The 16,826-nt window shown below is 53.8% G+C and overlaps 1 protein-coding gene across 1 annotated transcript in view; it reads right to left on the reverse strand.

Annotated features, from left to right (window-relative positions):
• Window positions 1-9,333: 9,333 nt before the first annotated feature.
• The window catches only part of POLR1A (RNA polymerase I subunit A), a 79,970-nt gene continuing 72,477 nt past the window's right edge, over window positions 9,334-16,826 (reverse strand). The window contains 5 exon segments of the mRNA XM_055243591.2: window positions 9,334-12,591; window positions 12,934-13,098; window positions 13,646-13,763; window positions 15,251-15,451; window positions 16,386-16,691. Of these exon segments, the coding sequence (XP_055099566.1) occupies window positions 12,491-12,591; window positions 12,934-13,098; window positions 13,646-13,763; window positions 15,251-15,451; window positions 16,386-16,691 (891 nt within the window). The 3' untranslated portion in view covers window positions 9,334-12,490.

Raw genomic sequence — 16,826 nt, forward strand, 5'->3', positions numbered from 1 at the left:
CACGATCTCATGATCTCAGCGCACTGCAACCTCTGCCTCCTGCGTTCAAGCAATTTTGCTGCCTCAGCCTCCCAAGTAGCTAGGATTACAGGCACCCACCACCACGCCCAGCTAATTTTTGTATCTTTAGTAGAGACAGGGTTTCACCATATTGGCCTTCTGGTCTCAAACTCCTGACTTCATGTGATCCGCCTGCCTTGGCCTCCCAAAGTGCTGGGATGGTAGGCATGAGCCACCGCGCCCGGCCTGCGCTCTAACACATTCTCACGGGCTGCTGTTGCTGCTTACCTGGGGACTTCACTGTGAGAACCACTGCTCTAGAAAATGAAGGAGAAAAAGATGTTCATTTCTGAGGACCGTGGACACGTGGATTCCCCACTCCTTCCCTTTTTTCCCTTTCCTTCCTTCTTTGTCCAACATTTAATTGAGCATTAAAATCGGAACTACAGAGAAAAAAAAAAGAGTCTTGGACTAGAACAGAGAGTCTAGAGCTGGGCTGGCCAGATGGTCGCTGGCTGCCCAAGGCCCCAGCCTGTGTTGTGACCGGACGCGGAGGAATCCCAATGAGTCAGCTTGTGAATGGAAGGGAAACACCGTGTCCCAGGCCAGGGGCCAGGGCGGCTTGCCAGGTCCTGTGAGAGCCCAGGCAGAGCCCGGGCAGCCCTGTCCCTGGGGGTGGGTGGTCCCCAGGCGGCAGGACGCTGGGTGAGGAGCCGGTCTGTGGGAGAGCACCTGCGACAGGGCTGTGCCCGGCCAGGCCAGGCCTTCAGAGGCCGGGATGGAAGGCGGATGAGAAGTACGGTGAGCAGGACAGACGTCCTATGGGCAGTGGAGTGGCCTTGGCCTTGGCTGGCCAAGTTGTTCCATTTCCCCTTTTCAATACTCTGCCCCCCATGCTGAGCCCCGCAGGCCACCTTCCCATGGACCCACCCTCCAGGCTTCTGTAGCCTTCCCTTCCCTCCCTCACCGACCTGGCTTTCATTCCTCAGGGTTCTCCTATTTTCAAAGGAGAGAACTAGCCACTTTGATCAGCATGACCTAGGAGATGTCACCCTACACCAGTCAGAACCCGAGGACGATGCCAGAGGTGCCCCGTGCAAAGGCACAGCTCCAAGAGGGGCAGCAGACCTGGCCTCCCCTTCACTGCTAGATCCATTTCTTCAACTGTGAAATGGGGCCAATAGGACATGTGTCGCCTGGCTGTGGAGATTTGATGAGATGACATCACGAAGAGGTTCTTTGTAACTGGTAGAGTCCATAGCCAGGTCCTCTCCGCAGGGAAGCCCCAAGGGTGGAAGATCCCTTTGGGTTAACCCACCACTATTTCCTCATACTCTTCAATATTGACTTGTGCTTTGATTTGGGCCATCACTTGGGAGTCTCAGTTCCTTAAGGTGACTGCTTGTTATTCGTTTGCTCTAATTTCATCTAAGTCGTCTAAGTTGTGAGCTGCCAGCTCCCCAACTAGACAAACTGCAGACCCCACCTCCTAGTAGTCTCGTCTGTACCTCCTAGAGACATACCTTAGAAGAGGTGTTCCGGGGCCTGGGGAGGCATTTGGTGCCCTCACATCTACCTGCCATAACGCATGCAGGGCAGCCTCTAACAAAGTCCCATCCTCAAGGTCTGTCCAAGCAAAGGGGGTGGACACAGGGAGGAGATTAAGGACCTAGACTCTGGAGACATCTGCTTGGCTTCAAATCCCTGTTCCACAACTTGATGACTATGTCTTTGGGTGAGTTACTGTAAGACGAGGAGAGTCACTATGCTCCCTCACTGGGTGGTTGTGAGGAGTGGATGGAGGAACAGGTGTAAAAGACTGGGGCCAGCCTGCACCTGGTGAGCTCCAGGTCAAGGTGAGCCCCTGCATTTGTAAGCGAGCTAAGCAGAAGCCACGAATGACGGCAGGGCTGCTTCATGTTGCTCCTGACTTCTGGTAATTTTCTGCTCTTACCACAGTCCCCTCCAGCACAACTGGACATGCTGCTGTAAGTGTAGTCTTCTTATCCGTCACAATAGGTAATTTGCCTTTTTAAAAAATTTTATTTTTGAGACAGAGTCTGGCTCTGTTGCCCAGGCTGGAGTGCAATGGCACAATTTTGGCTCACTGCAACCTCCACCTCCCAGGTTCAAGTGATTCTCGTGCCTCAGCTTCCCAAGTAGCTGGGACCACAGCTGTGTGCCACCATGCCTGGCTAATTTTTTGTATTTTTAGTAGAGACGGGGTTTCGCCATATTGGCCAGGCTGGTCTCAAACTCCTGGCCTCAAGTGATTCTCCTGACTTGGCCTCCCAAAGTGCTGAGATTATAGGCGTAAGCCACCATGCCCAGCTGTGCTTTTTCAATCAATCTCTGTACCTTAGAAAATGCTCCAAAAGGTTGCAGTGAGCCGAGACTGTGTCACTGCACTCCAGCCTGGGCGACAGAGAGAGACTCCATCTCAAAAAACAAAACAAAACAAAACAAAACAAAACAAAACAAAACAAACAAAAACTGCTCCAGAAGCCCTAGCCAAAGTCTAAAGGTGGCCACTGGCCTGGGCGGCCAAGAGCTAACATCTTTACTCAAGGTTTTACACAATGCAGGGACTGCGCTGAATTCTTTACCTGGCTTGAGGGAAAAATGTTTAGCACAGTGACAAAAGGTTATCTATATCTATAGTAAATACAATTCTTTAAAATTGGCAAAAGCAATACCAATAACCCAATAGAAAAATGGGCAAAGGATACAAATAGGCAGTTCTCAGAAGTGCAAATCAGAATAACCAATAAACATGTGAAAAGATGCTTAGATGTATTAATAGAGAATTGCAAACTGAAGTACAAATGAGCCTGGGCATAGTGGCTTACACCTGTAATCCCAGCACTTTGGGAGGTGAAGGCAGCAGATCGTGTGAGCTCAGGAGTTTGAGCCTGGGCAACATGGTGAAACCCCGTCTCTACAAAAAAATTAAAAAATTAGCTGGGCATGATGTTGTGTGCCTGTAGTCCCAGCTACTTGGAAGGTTGAGGTGGGAGAGTTGCTTGGTCCTGGGACTTCGAGGCTGCTGTGAGCCATGACTGCGACCCTGCACTCCAGCCTGGGTGACAGAGTGAGACCCTGTCTCAAAAAAAAAAAAAAAAAAAAAAAAAATGATGCCACTGTTTCATCTATCAGAATGGCTAAAATGTAAATGATTCCACTTTGTAAAATAAACAATGTTAATCCACATCTATGTGTATGTGGCAGGGTTTCCTCAAACTCGGCATTCTTGATATTTGGGGCTGGACAATTCTTTGTTGTGGAGACCGTCCTGTGGACTGTAGTTTGGCAGCATCTCTAGCCTCCACTCCCTAGATGCCAGCAGCACCTCCCTCCACTAGCAACCAAAAATGTCCGCAGACACTGACGAATGTCCCCTGGGGGGCAAATTGCCCCAAGTTGAGAACCACTTAGTATATAGGTAAACATGTACAGTTGTGTGCAATTTAATGAACACAATTAATTTTATCACCATTTTACATAAAAGGAAACTGAAGTGCATTTCTTAGGGTCCCACTGTAAGTTGAGGGCCTGAGATTCCAAGAAAAGTCTTATTTCAGAGCTCAGTGTCTTGCCCAAAACACAGCCTCACTGCTCAATCACATTCTTGAGGTTTGATCGGCTGAATGCACCTGGAACATCAGGTTCGTGTTTCCAAGCAAGAATCATGGGTTGGGGAAGGCCAAGTGTTTACTGTGGTCCAGCTGAGGACTGTGGTGTCTGAAACTCTGTCACATGGGAGGCTACAGGCCTGGGGCTGGCTTGGCTCCCGTGAAAACACCGCAGCAGGCAGCCAGTCCGGAAGGCAGCATCTGGCAGGGCCTCCAGGCCCTCTGAGTAAGGAAGACCCCAGCTTGCAAAAGACGTAGAGGCAGCACTGTGACTGGAACTGCATAGCCACACCTATATCACCTATATTCAAGGGCAAAGGGCCAGCAGCCAGGGTGGAAGTGGGGGTAGGAGGTGGGGAGGGGATGGCTGGACTCCTGCTTCTTTTTCAGTTTCCCTCCCTTCTGGCCGCTGAACACCCAAGTACCTCCCCACTGTCCTCTCCACTCTGTCCTTCCTACAAAGCACCCTCTAGAGTGCAGCCAGCTGGGCAAGGCATGGTCTTATCAGGGGGCAGTGTGCGTGTGCATATGAAGCCTGCTGAGTACCTCAACCTTTGGCCTGATCATGAAGAGGGTGAACTGGCTTGTTTGGGGCAGAAGACTACAAGTTCTGTGAGGGCAGGGCCCACATAGCTTGTGCATCTTAGGGTGCTTGGGACACAGTGGATATCAAGGTTGGATGGATGCAGCATGGGGGAGGGAATGGTGAGGATGGGCATGGTCAGGTATCTGTCGGTTGGAACAAACCTCCCAGGCCATTGAGTCCAACTTGCGTGAAGACAGTCACTGAGGAGCTGCAGTGACACCTGAGCCTGTGAATAAACCAGGTCCCATCAGGGGGCAGTGTGCACGTGCACATGAAGCCTGCTGGGTACCTCAACCCAGGCAGTTACCCAGGTACCCTGCTGGGTAACTCAGAGTTAAACCCTGCTCCTTGATGACCACTTGTGGTAGGACAGCGATGCTGCTTAAAGAACTTAAGGAACGAATCTGATTAAATAATTATGATTTAGCATTTTAAGTGGAAACCTCTCATGGAGCTGCTTGTAGGAAACGTTGGCTGGCTGAGTTCCCTCCTTCTGCCCCTGCTGGCAGGGACTTTTAAGTTGGACAAATGGCCTCGCTGTGCTGGGCTGGCAGGGCTGCAGGCCTCCAGATTTCTGCTGGAAGCATCATCCCTTTCTTCTTTCAGGCTTTGTTGAGCCCCAGGTGGAGCTGATGGTGGCATCCTTTGGACCCCACTGTAAAGTCCTTGCAGACATCTGCCATGGCACGATGACAGCTTTACTGCACATGCACTCACTTGAGGGCAGAGATCAGCTCTTAAGATCTTACTGCAGAAACCTAGGGCCAGTGACTCACTCCTTGAGATGTCATCGTACCGATAGGTGGTGACGGTGGCGGTGCATTTCCACAATTTAGGACTTTTTCTGTCCGTGGATCTCAATTCCGCTGCACCTTAGACTCTTGAAGATCTTCTAATGCCTAGGCCACACTCCAGGCCAATAAAATCAGAATCTGGGCAAGGCCTTGGGATCAATCTTTTTTTCAGACAGGGTCTCACTCTTGTCACCGGGCTGCAGTGCAGTGGTGCGATCATAGCTCATTGCGGCCTTGAACTCCTGGGCTCACTTGCTCCTCTTACCTCAGCCTCTGAGTAGCTGGGACCACAGGCACATGTCACAACACCTGGCTAATTTTTGTAGATACAGGGTCTCACTGTGTTGCCCAGGCTAGTCTCAAACTCCTAAGCTCAAGTGATCCTCCTGCCTGGGTCTCTTAAAGTGCTGGGATTGTAAGTGTGAGCCACTGTGCCTGGCCAGAATCAATCTTTTTTTTTTTTTTTCTAAGACGGTGTCTCACTCTGTTGCCCAGGCTGGAGTGGCGCAATCTCGGCTCACTGCAACCTCCAACTCCCCGGTTCAAGTGATTCTTCTGCCTCAGCCTCCTGAGTAGCTGGGTGAAACCCCATCTCTACTAAAAATACAGAATCAATCTTTTTAAAAAGCTCCCTAAGTGTTTCCAAGGTGCAAAACTGAGAGCCTCTAAGTGGACTTTAGATGGAAGTGGGGTGGATGTTGATGGTGTAGGAACTTTGGAATTTTTGACTGTAGCTATTTTGGTGGTTGTGATTGAAGTAAAACTGCACCAGGGTCAGGAGACCTGCGGTAGGCCCAGCAACTCTGTGACCTATCTAAACTACACAACCTCAAGGGCAGGCTGTGGTATGGAGCTGCCCCACTGAGCCATCTGCAGAGGTGCTATCACTCAACGATGAAAGACTCAACGAACCAGCCTTTAACGACCAGTCTTTTCTATTTCAAGAGCAGTCTGGATTCCTATAGCCCCTGATTCAGGTGTAAACTAAAAATTTTAAGATTGGCAAGCAACAGACACTCCTTAAGTGGTTCCTAACTCTCCACAGGTGCAGAACACTTAAGGGTCCCAACATCTGATTGAAACACAGCCCACACCAAAGCACAAGATGGCACCTCACACACATTAGGGTGGCTACTGTAACAAGGACAAGGATGTGGAGAAATTGAAATTGTTGCACACCATCGGTGGGAACATAAAACGGTGTAGCTGCAGTGGAAAAAGGGACAGCAGTTCCCACAGAAAAATTAAAGAATTACCATATGATCCGGCAACTCCACTACTAGGTATATATTCAAAGGAAAGCAGGGTCTCAGATATTTTTCTTTTTTCTGAGACAGTCTCACTCTGTCACCCAGGCTGGAGTGCAGTGGCACAATCTCGGCTCACTGCAACCTCCACCTCCTGAGTTCAAGCGATTCTCCTGCCTCAGCCTCCTGAGTAGCTGGGATTATAGGCGCGCACCACCACACCCAGCTAATTTTTCTATTTTTAGTAGAGACAGGGTTTCGCCATGTTGGCCAGAGTGGTCTCGAATCCTGATCTCAGATGATCCGCCCGCCTCGGCCTCCCAACGTACTGGGATTACAGGTGTGAACGCCCGGCCTGGCCTCAGGTATCTGTATATCCATGGTCACAGGGTTATTTGCAACAGCCAAGAGGTGGAGGCAACTCAAGTGTCCACCAACAGATGAGTGATTAAACAAAATATGGTACATACACATGATGAGGTATCAGCAGCCTCAAGCAAGAAGGCAATTCTGACACATGCTACAGCGTGGATAAACCTTGAGGACATTATGCTAAGTGAAATAAGCCGGTCACGAAAAGACATGCTGTACTTTTCCACTTGTATGAGGGACCTAGAGAAGTCAAATTCACAGAGACACAATGTAGAACCGTGGTTGCCAGGGGCTGGGGAGGTGGAAGGAATGGGGAGTTAGTGCTCAATGGGTACAGACATTTGTACATATTATTTGGGGGCGGGCAAAGTGAAGAGAAAAGAAGGTTCAAATTCCAGACTGGGGATGAGACAAGGTGCTTCATCCCTTCCTCGGTTTTATTCTTACTCAATGCAGGATAGAAAATGTTTCAAAGACTCACAGGAATATCTGTGGGAATGCTGATAGTGTTTCTGTTGAGAACCCAGAAAAAGGACACTAAAAAAAAAATTAACTGGCCAGGCACAGTGGCTCACACCACCCAGCACTTTGGGAGGCCACGGTGGAGGACCGCTTGAGCCCAGGAGTTTGAAACCAGGCTGAGCAATAAACCAAAACCCCTGTCTCTACAAAACAAATTAAAAAAACTGTTAGAAGCAAGCAAGTAGGTATGGATATCACCCCAGAGGGCAAGGTGAGAAGGATGTCCAAACAGTGGCTAGCTAATGGCATCTCAGGATTTCTATGAAATGCTTAAGTCGAGGCCGGGCATGGTGGCTCACGCCTGTAATCCCAGCAATTTGGGAGGTGGAGGCAGGCGGATCACCTGAGATTAGGAGTTTGAGACTAGCCTGGCCAACATGGTGAAACCCCATCTACTAAAAATACAAAAATTAGTCAGGCGTGGTGGCGCATGCCTATAATCTCAGCTACTTGGGAGGCTGAGGCAGGAGAATCGCTTGAACCTGGGAGGTGGAGGTTGCAGTGGAGCTGAGATTGCGCCATTGCACTCAGCCTGGGTAACAAGAGCAGAAGTCCATCTCAAAAAAAGAACTCACAGCTCTCAAGAAAAGTTTGTGAACCCCACCAAATGATCAATCTCCATTTTTTTTTTTTTTTTTTTTTTTTGAGACGGGAGTCTCGCTCTGTCGCCCAGGCTGGAGTGCAGTGGCGCAATTTCGGCTCACTGCAAGCTTCGCCTCCCAGGTTCACGCCATTCTCCTGCCTCAGCCTCTCCGAGTAGCTGAGACCACAGGCGCCCGCCACCACGCCCGGCTAATTTTTTGTATTTTTAGTACAGATGGGGTTTCACCGTGGTCTCGATCTCCTGACCTCGTGATCCGCCCGCCTCGGCCTCCCAAAGTGCTGGGATTACAAGCGTGAGCCACCGCGCCCGGCCTCTCCATTACATTTTGATTAAAAATGACAATGCAGATTAGTCCATGTTCTTGAATCCATCCATCAGATTTGACTTGGGCCTACTTTCCAAAACTCAAATGCATCCTCAATGGGCACTTACAGTCCTAAGAAGACTCCAAAGCCTCTGCCATGTTAAACTGCCAAGGCCACTCTCAGAGGCTTCCGAGCATAGGGAACCACCAAAGTGAGAGTGCAATTCCCTAAGGCCACCACAGTGAGAGTCCTTGATCATCAGGATGTGCAGGCTCCCAAATGTGTTTAAAAACCAGACATGCTGTCTTAACACTCATCCATCAGGAAAGAAACAGAGCTGCCCAGGAACCATGTGGATGGGTGGGGCAGAAGGGCATCCCTCACATCCCAAAACAGGTCGGGGGTCTGATCTAAGTGTGATGGTCACAGCCCTGCCAATATGCAGGGCTTGCTCCTTTGCCTCTGCACCCTCAGTGCCCGGGAGAGATGGAACCCATGGAACCAACAGTCATCCATTCACCATGTGTCAGTCACCAGGTTACTCTGTGATCTCCTTTAAGGACACTCTCACAATTCTAGTGTGTGTAGAAATCATCAAGTGAATATGCCCTTTAACTCCAAGAATGAATGTCTTACACTGCAGGATGGGCCCTTGCTGCCTGCCTCAAAACTGTCATATTCCTCTGTGCCCATGCCTTCGTGAACCTGGCAGACCCCGTTAGGAGGTACTGATTTCCGTCAGGCTTTCCCCAACGTAGGCCTAGGAAGTGCAGGCTGGGTCCTATTGCATGTCTGTAGGGAGCAACATGGTCACTCTCCCTTGACAAAGCCTCCCTTGATCCCCAACCCTACCCCTAAGGTCACAGCAGCAGCCTCCCCACCCCAGACCAAGGCTAGCACAGCTTCTGCATAAAGGCTTCTCCCCTGTGCTTCTCCTGGCCACAGGGCCAGCAGCTAGCTCTGGAAGGAGGTCACTGCAGAGGTAGGCCAGGGGCAGAGGCGGAGGAGGCTGCAGAGGCTGAGCTCTTCCCCCTAAGGCCTCAGACAAGAAAGAACAGGAAGAGGGACCCAAGACCTGACTGTGCCAAGAAAATCCCTGCCCTGGGTTCTCAAATCCAGATGCAGAAACTGCAAAACAAGGGAAAAAATTGTTTTAAAAAACCCAAGTTTTTTTTCTTTCCTAACAGCTAGTTCCAATGATGTTTATTACCCACCCTGAGCTGAAACAACAGTAGACAAAGATAGAAGCAGCCTCTGGTTTTACAAAAGCCTTTGTACAAGTCCTCTCTGTCTTTTCTTTTTTTTTTTTATTAGTTTTTTTTTTGCACACAAAACAATAAACATTTTCTAAAAATACAAACAAAAAGATGCGTATCAAACATATTAGGAAGGTTGCACATGGGAAGACGGGGAATAGAAATGGGGAGTGGGAATTAAAGAAAATAAATGAGAGAGGGACTTTATATGGATCAGTGATAATAACTCAATCCTCTATTTGACAAAGAAGAAGGAGAAGAGGAAGAAAAAGAAAGTGGGATAAAGGATCAGAAAGGGAGGAAAATAGAAAAAATTAGAGCATGACTCCAGGGTAGACCTGTTTTGTTGTCACTGGGTTGGTTGGTTGGTTTTTCTGTTGTATTTTTCATATGTTTCGCCATGTTGGCCAGACTGGTCTCGAACTCCTAGCCTGAAGTGATCAACCCGCCTCGGCCCCCCAGAGTGCTGGTACCACAGGCGTGAGCCACCACGTGCAGCCCCCTCATTGCTTCTGGCCTCCGTGGTAGACCTCCCAGACGGGGCGGTCAGGCAGAGGCGCTCCTCACTTCCCAGATGGGGCGGCCGGGCAGAGACGCTCCTCACTTCTTCCCACACGGGGCGGCCGGGCAGAGGTGCTCCTCACTTCTTCAAAGACGGGGCGGCCGGGAAGAGGTGCTCCTCATTTCTTCCCAGACGGGGCGGTCGGGCAGAGGCGCTCTTCACTTCCCAGACGGGGCGGCCGGGCAGAGACGCTCCTCACTTCTTCCCAGATGGGGCGGCCGGGCAGAGACGCTCCTCACTTCTTCCCAGACGGGGCGGCCGGGTAGAGGCGCTCCTAACTTCTTCCCAGACGGGGCGGCCGAGCAGAGGCGCTCCTCACTTCCCAGACGACGGGTGGCCGGGCAGAGGCGCTCCTCACTTCCCAGACGATGGGTGGCCAGGCAGAGGCGCTCCTCACTTCCCAGACGATGGGTGGCCGGGCAGAGGCGCTCCTCACTTCCCAGATCGGTGGCCGGGCAGAGGGGCTCCTCACTTCCCAGACGGGGCGGCCGGGCAGAGGTGCTCCTCACTTCCCAGATGGGGCGGCCGGGCAGAGGCGCTCCTCACTTCCCAGACGATGGGTGGCCGGGCAGAGGCGCTCCTCACTTCCCAGATGGGGCGGCCGGGCAGAGGTGCTCCTCACTTCCCAGACGGGGCGGCCGGGCAGAGGCGCTCCTCACTTCCCAGACGGGGCGGCCGGGCAGAGGCGCTCCTCACTTCTTCCCGGACGGGGCGGCCGGGCAGAGGCGCTCCTCACTTCTTCCCGGACGGGGCGGCCGGGCAGAGGCGCTCCTCACTTCCCACACGGGGCGGCCGGGCAGAGGCGCTCCTCACTTCCCAGACGGGGCGGCCGGGCAGAGGCGCTCCTCACTTCTTCCCGGCCGGGGCGGCCGGGCAGAGGCGCTCCTCACTTCTTCCCGGACGGGGCGGCCGGGCAGAGGCGCTCCTCACTTCTTCCCGGACGGGGCGGCCGGGCAGAGGCGCTCCTCACTTCCCACACGGGGCGGCCGGGCAGAGGCGCTCCTCACTTCCCACACGGGGCGGCCGGGCAGAGGCGCTCCTCACTTCTTCCCAGACGGGGCGGCCGGGCAGAGGCGCTCCTCACTTCCCACACGGGGCGGCCAGGCAGAGGCGCTCCTCACTTCTTCCCAGACAGGGCGGCCGGGCAGAGGTGCTCCTCACTTCCCACACGGGGCGGCCGGGCAGAGGCGCTCCTCACTTCTTCCCGGACGGGGCGGCCGGGCAGAGGTGCTCCTCACTTCCCACACGGGGTGGCCGGGCAGAGGCAGGTGCTCCTCACTTCTTCCCAGACGGGGTGGCTGGGCAGAGGCGCTCCTCACTTCTTCCCGACGGGGCGGCCGGGCAGAGGCGCTCCTCACTTCCCAGACGATCGGTGGCCGGGCCGAGGGGCTCCTCACTTCCCAGACGGGGCGGCCGGGCCGAGGCGCTCCTCACTTCTTCCCAGACAGGGCGGCCGGGCAGAGGCACTCCTCACTTCCCAGACGATGGGTGGCCGGGCAAAGGCGCTCCTCACTTCCCAGACGATGGGTGGCCGGGCAGAGGCGCTCCTCACTTCCCAGACGATGGGTGGCTGGGCAGAGGCGCTCCTCACTTCCCAGACGATGGGTGGCCGGGCAGAGGCGCTCCTCACTTCCCAGACGATGGGTGGCTGGGCAGTCCTCTCTGTCTTTTCTGCCCATGCCAGGGAAATGCATTGCTGGTGCTAGAGGGAGAGGAAATGTGGACGACCAAGAACAGGGCGGCACAGTCCTCTGGGCTGGAGGCCTGTGTTCCTTCCCATAAGCAGGGCCTACGGGGCGTATGGGGCGGAACATAGGCCTCCGCACCAAACTGACAGCAGAGAAAAGCCAGGCAACCTGTTCAATCGCCCCAGCAGTGACCTGGGTTTTATGTGTGGGAGTGAACTGCTGCGGCCCTAGAGCGACTGCCCCCAGCCTTGGGGCTGATGTGATCTAGAAGGACACCTTGCCACACAGTGGCAGGGCCAGGACCCTGGCCAGGCAGAGAGGTTGGGTGGGTGGAGGACTGTGCTACCCTTTACTTGACTTAGGGAAGAAGTCTTGATGGGGACTCTTTGTGGACTCTGCCCCCAGGGGCTGGAGCAGCTGGAAGAAGCAGGCCTTGGGCAGCAGGCTCCATGTTCCTGCTCATCGGGAGCCCCCAGGAATCTTGTCTGTTGTCCCTGGCCACTCACAGCAAAAGAACCCCGCTTCCCTACTCTGGAGGTGCCTGGGGTCCCCAGTAGCAAAGCATGGCTTCCCCTTGGTCTTCTCAGTGAATCAGGACTTCTCCTTAAGGGTTATGCCACAGAGGCCTCCTGCACCACAGGTGAGGCCCCAGCCATCTCAGGGGGACTCAGAAGACTTGGTAAACCTTGACAAAAATCCAGAGACAGGGAGGGGCAAGGATGAGCAACTCTGTCACTTTCCAGGTGAAGCTGGCCCAGCTCAGAGGCCCACTGCTTTCAGGCCCAAGGTCGCTGCTGTGCTCTGTACTGTCACTTGGAACTGCCCTGGATTCCAGTCTCCTGGTCCTCTCATGCAGAAGGCAGGCTGGGCCACGCCTTCACCGAAGGTCCTTGGAGCTGGGCAGATGGTGCCGGGGTAGCCGCTATCTCAGGGGCTGCTTGAGCTCGAACAGGCCTGTCCCGCCCTTGACAACCTTCCCAACCACAAGACAGGCAGAAGGAGACCTCAGCTCATCGTGGGATCCTGGCAGAGACACAAGAACACGTGTCAGGGTGTTGAGGTGGAAGTTGGGAATGCCATGAGGGGATTGCGGGGCTGAGCACCGAAGCCTCAGGACTCAGGTGGGTCCTGAGTCTCTGAAGCTGGTGGGATCACGAGGCAAGCCCGCTTTAGCACTTGAGAGGGGAAGGCCCTCTTCCTGTTCCTTCAAAGGGTAGAGGCAGCTGTCGTGTCTGCTGTTCAGCCCCCTCCAGCTGCCCCAGCTCCCCTCAGATCCCAAGATCCCACTGGTGTGCAAGGAACCATGGAAAGATGCCCATGGGTGTTCAGGAGAGGGGAGGCCAGGGCTCCTGCCCACGCACTAACCCAGCAGGGTGGCTTGCTTCAGAAACTGGAAGCTGGTTTCAAATGTCATCTGCTGTAGCGGGGAAGAGTTTGACCGGATCCCAAAGCGATTCAGTGGCTTGTAGACACCCTCAAAGCACATATAATCAGCAACCAGGAAGAGATGGCGAGGGTCGACCACGATGCCTGTCAAACGGGAGGTAAAATTAGGAGGGATTAAGCAGTGACCACGGGAACAGTCAGCAGACACAAGCCAGGCTGCCTCCACATCAGCACATGGCTTGGGAGTTAGACTCTGGGGCTCCCCTGCAGCTCCGCCACCTGCTCAAGCTACTTAACCCTTCCCTGTGGTCTGGGGCATCTTTTCCCTGACCCCTGCATCCTGCTTCCCGCTTCCTTCCAGCAGCACAGGAAATGAGGATCTAACCGCACTGTTTTCACTTGGGAACTAAAACCCCAAAGGCAGGATGGGGCCAAGTCATCAATCAGGAGCTTCCTCTAAGGGACCCGCAGATGAGACACCATTGAAGCAGCCTCAGTGATGGGAGATGTCACCTCTTCACAGATCTGCAGTCTCCTACAGGTGCACTCACTGAACCCGTGCTGCAGTGCCTGCCTTGGTGCTGGACTGACTCGATGCTGGACCGACACGGTCCTGACCCTCCTGCCCTGAGCCTTCTGGTGTTCCGGCTGGCACCCAGACCTTGGGGTGTTATCTGCAAGCTCCTCTTACCATACACGGCAAACACATCCTTGATCTCCTTCTCGATCACCCACAGCACGGCCTCGATGCCGTACGTGTTGGCCATGGCGTGGATGTCGTTGGAGTAGAGGTGGCGCAGATCCAGGACCTGGAGAGAGGAAGGAAGGGATTTATTTAGAGGGCCTGGCCTTCTGCTCCCTTCTGCCTGCATATCTCCCCCTGGCCGCTCTCTCTCTCCTTGTGTCTGGCAGCTCGGTACAGCTGAAGACAAAGTGGTCAAGAGGTGGCCCAGGATTAGCAGAAGGAGATGGCTAGGCAGAGCTGCTGACGGCTCGCTGGCTGGGGCCCAAGGTCTATATTGTCATTACAAGAATCCAGGGATAACTTTGGACATGCTTTGGATTCAATAAGAAGAAAAGGATTTTTTCTTCTTATTTTTAAACTGAGACACCTGTTTACTAGGATTAAGGCTTCCTTTGGGAGGCAAGGAAAGCTCCCCCAGCAGTGACACATTACACACCCCTCCAGGGTGCACGGAGTGGGGGCCGGTCAGCTGCACAGGCATCTGCTGGGCCTCACCAAGGGGCCAAGGCTACGGCTGAGCTGTCTTGGAGGAGCCTCTCACCCTGCACTCTCGGCAGGTGCCAATCTCCCTGCTCATCCTCTGGGAAGTGTTCGGTAAAAGGGTTCAGGGGAGCAGGAGACTTTGCAGGGTGGTCATTGGCGGGGGCAGAAGCGTACATGGCAGGGGGAGCTTTGCTAGCCTGGTGTAGACTTGTTGGGGGGTTAGGCTAGAGGGCCCCAGATCCTCAGTGTTCTGTGGGGGAAACCCAGAAAGTTCTGAGAGAGTTGGTGAAGTGGGAGAACTTGGAGACACAGCTCAGAGGAAAGGACAGACGAGCTGGTGAGCAGGTGGGACAGGAATGCCAGGGCACCTCTACCCCTGGGACCCCCTTTACCAGATAAAGCGAACAGCATCTAGGCAGGTGATGCAGCAATGATTTCCTACAACTCTACTTCGGGAGGGTCTTAATTTCTTTTTTTTTTTTTTTTTTTTTGAGACAGTCTTGCTCTGTCCCCCAGTCTGGAGTGCAGTGGCGCGATCTCGGCTTACTGCAAACTCCACCTCCCAGGTTCTCGCCATTCTCCTGCCTCAGCCTCCCGAGTAGCTGGGACTACAGGCGCCCGTCACCATGCCCGGCTATTTTTTTTGTATTTTTTAGTAGAGACGGGGTTTCACCATGTTAGCCAGGATGGTCTTGATCTCCTGACCTCATGATCTGCCCGCCTCGGCCTCCCAAAGTGCTGGGATTACAGGCGTGAACCACCACGCCCGGCCCGAGGGTCTTAATTTCAAGGAAAAAACTCTACTCAAATTAGCCCGGGCAACTCTGGGTTGGATAAGTTCAGCACGGTGCTTCACTGGGGACCTGAATGAGGCTAACATGCCCCAGAATCCCCGGGAGGCGGACGAGGGCACGCACACTTGGTTTGGGGAATGTGGCCTGGAAGCACGCACGGCTCAGGAAGGGCCAGAGTAAATCGGCTGGAGCGAGCCTCCCGGTGGCCGGGTCCTGAGACAACGTGGGGTGAGGGCTAATGCTTTGTCCTAGGCCAGCAGACAGCCTGTCTTACCTCTGCATACTTGAACAGCTCTGGGAGGTTGATTCCTTCTGTGTTTAGCACAAGCTCCTTCTCGTTCTTATTGTTGGTTGTTTCATTCAGGAGGCACCGGGTGATGCCCTTGGTCGCATAGATGACGGCGCCATGGGCCAAAGATACTACCAGGGAGCTCATGTCAAAGTTGATCTTCATCAGAGGGAGCTTCACTGTCACCTGCAAAAGGAGGGAGAGCTGGGTAGGGTGACAGCCACCCCAGTCCCCACAAAGAGGACTGAGGCGAGACTCCTTCAAAACCTTTTCAGGAACTCCCTGGCGGGGGGAAGGTGGTCCTGCTGGGCAAGCCGGCAGGTAGTCTCAACACTGGAGATGGCTGAACTGTGTACAGGTCACCCATCTCCAGTCCCCCAGATTCAGGGGGAAACAGTGGGGTTGTTTTCACAGCTGTCGGTGGCAACGCTGAGATTCACATCCACTCTGCACTGCCCTTAATGTCCTTAAAGACCACAGAGCACAGTACACGTTGTTTCACGTGTGCAAATCCCATCAGTGGTTCTTGTTATTACCCCATCACTTGGGAACCACTGAACTGGATCAAAGGAAAGACAAAGCGTAAGCGTGTGCACATGTCTAGGCATCCAGACCATCCAGGGTTGAAGGGAACCATGAAATCCCTAAAAAGATGGTGACATGGGCTGTGCGTGTGGGGAACTGAAGTGTCCCTGCCTGAGGGCACGAACAGTGTCTCTACAACACATGTGGTCCACGTTAACATATGTGTTGTACTGAAGATTAAAGGAGGTGGTGTATTTGAAAGTACATAAAGGGCCTGGTAAATCAGTCCTATGTGTCTTGAAAGATCAGGGAGAACTGGCTTACTAGGGGTTTGAAAATGACATGTGTGGGCCCTTTTTTGGGGCAGAGGGTTTATAGCTATCACCAGATTCCTAAAGGGATCTGGGATTACAAAGAACAAATGACTCTCACAGGCCCCAAACAGGAGGCCTGGGTGTGCTCCGAGCGGGAGACCATGGGGAGTGTTGGCTGCCCCCTGCCCAGCTGTGCAGGGGAGCTCAGCAGCCCCCTTCCACAGAGGCACTTGGCCAGCTGGACCGACCACCCAAGCCCTGGCCTGCACAGCCACACTGACCTGGCACCACAGGCTCTCCTCCGTGTCGTACTGGTAGTCATCTATGAACGAGTGGATCTCACGCACAGCCTGGACCCGGCGCTCCATGGCCTCGGGCCCCTGGGGCTCCTGGCTGTGGGTGGGTTTCCGGGGCTGCGTCAGGAGGGCGGGAAGGGACGGGTCCTCCTCAGCGCCTGAGCCCACCTCTTCATCTTGCTCTCGGGTCTTTCGAGCACCTTCCCTGTGGGGATTTCGTTCCTCCTGCATGTCTTCATCGTCGTTCTCCTCGTCCTCTCTCTCCTCCTCTTCCTCACTCTCATAATCAACCTGGCAGAAAAGGGAGCACAGGCTGTGTCACTTGGGGCCCCACCATCTACCTGGACTCTGCCTGTGGAACAAAGACCCCCGCAAAGCCTTGGCTGGCCTGGGCTACCCAGGCCCCACCTGCTCCACGCTCCCAAC

The sequence above is a fragment of the Symphalangus syndactylus genome, chromosome 14, assembly GCF_028878055.3.
Source record: "Symphalangus syndactylus isolate Jambi chromosome 14, NHGRI_mSymSyn1-v2.1_pri, whole genome shotgun sequence".
NCBI lineage: Eukaryota > Metazoa > Chordata > Mammalia > Primates > Hylobatidae > Symphalangus > Symphalangus syndactylus.